The sequence below is a fragment of the Antrostomus carolinensis genome, unplaced genomic scaffold (assembly GCF_000700745.2).
Source record: "Antrostomus carolinensis isolate BGI_N321 unplaced genomic scaffold, ASM70074v2 scaffold30773, whole genome shotgun sequence".
In the NCBI taxonomy this organism is placed as follows: Eukaryota; Metazoa; Chordata; class Aves; order Caprimulgiformes; family Caprimulgidae; genus Antrostomus; species Antrostomus carolinensis.
In genome coordinates, this window is record NW_010307754.1 from 801 (window position 1) to 1,267 (window position 467).

General features: G+C 64.7%; 1 protein-coding gene across 1 annotated transcript in view; it reads left to right on the top strand.

Moving 5' to 3' along the window:
* Nucleotides 1–467, top strand: part of LOC104523091 (glucose-6-phosphatase-like) — a gene marked incomplete at its 5' end in the record, with an annotated part of 1,475 nt that overhangs the window by 698 nt on the left and 310 nt on the right. Inside the window, 1 exon segment of the mRNA XM_010165555.1 lies at nucleotides 277–466. Coding sequence (XP_010163857.1) covers nucleotides 277–466 — 190 coding nt within the window.

Consider the following 467-nt stretch of genomic DNA (forward strand, 5'->3'; position numbering starts at 1 on the left):
CCCAGCCGCTGCTGGGATCTGAGGGACAGTGAATGTGGCCTGAAGGCACAGGCAGGGCAGGCTTGGGGTGTGAGGGTCATCACTGCGCGGGGGAGCGGGATTGTCCCTACGGTGGCCATGGGGGCAGTCAGCACCGTGCGGGAGCACCCAGGTAGCCCCCGGCACATTTTCACTGGCAGAGCACCCAGGGCTGTGGGGTCCACTCGGCTCCACCACCCCAGGCAGACGATCACTCGCTGATCAGCGCTGCCTCCTCTCCCACTTTGTTGTCAGCAGGGATGGTCGTGGCCAAGACTTTCCAGCACGTCCGCTGCATCTACCATGCCAGCCTCCACCGGTACCTGGGCGTCACCTTCTTCCTCTTCAGCTTTGCCCTGGGCTTCTACCTGCTGCTGCGGGCACTCGGTGTGGACCTGCTCTGGACGCTGGAGAAGGCACAGAGGTGGTGCGCCCACCCTGAGTGGGTC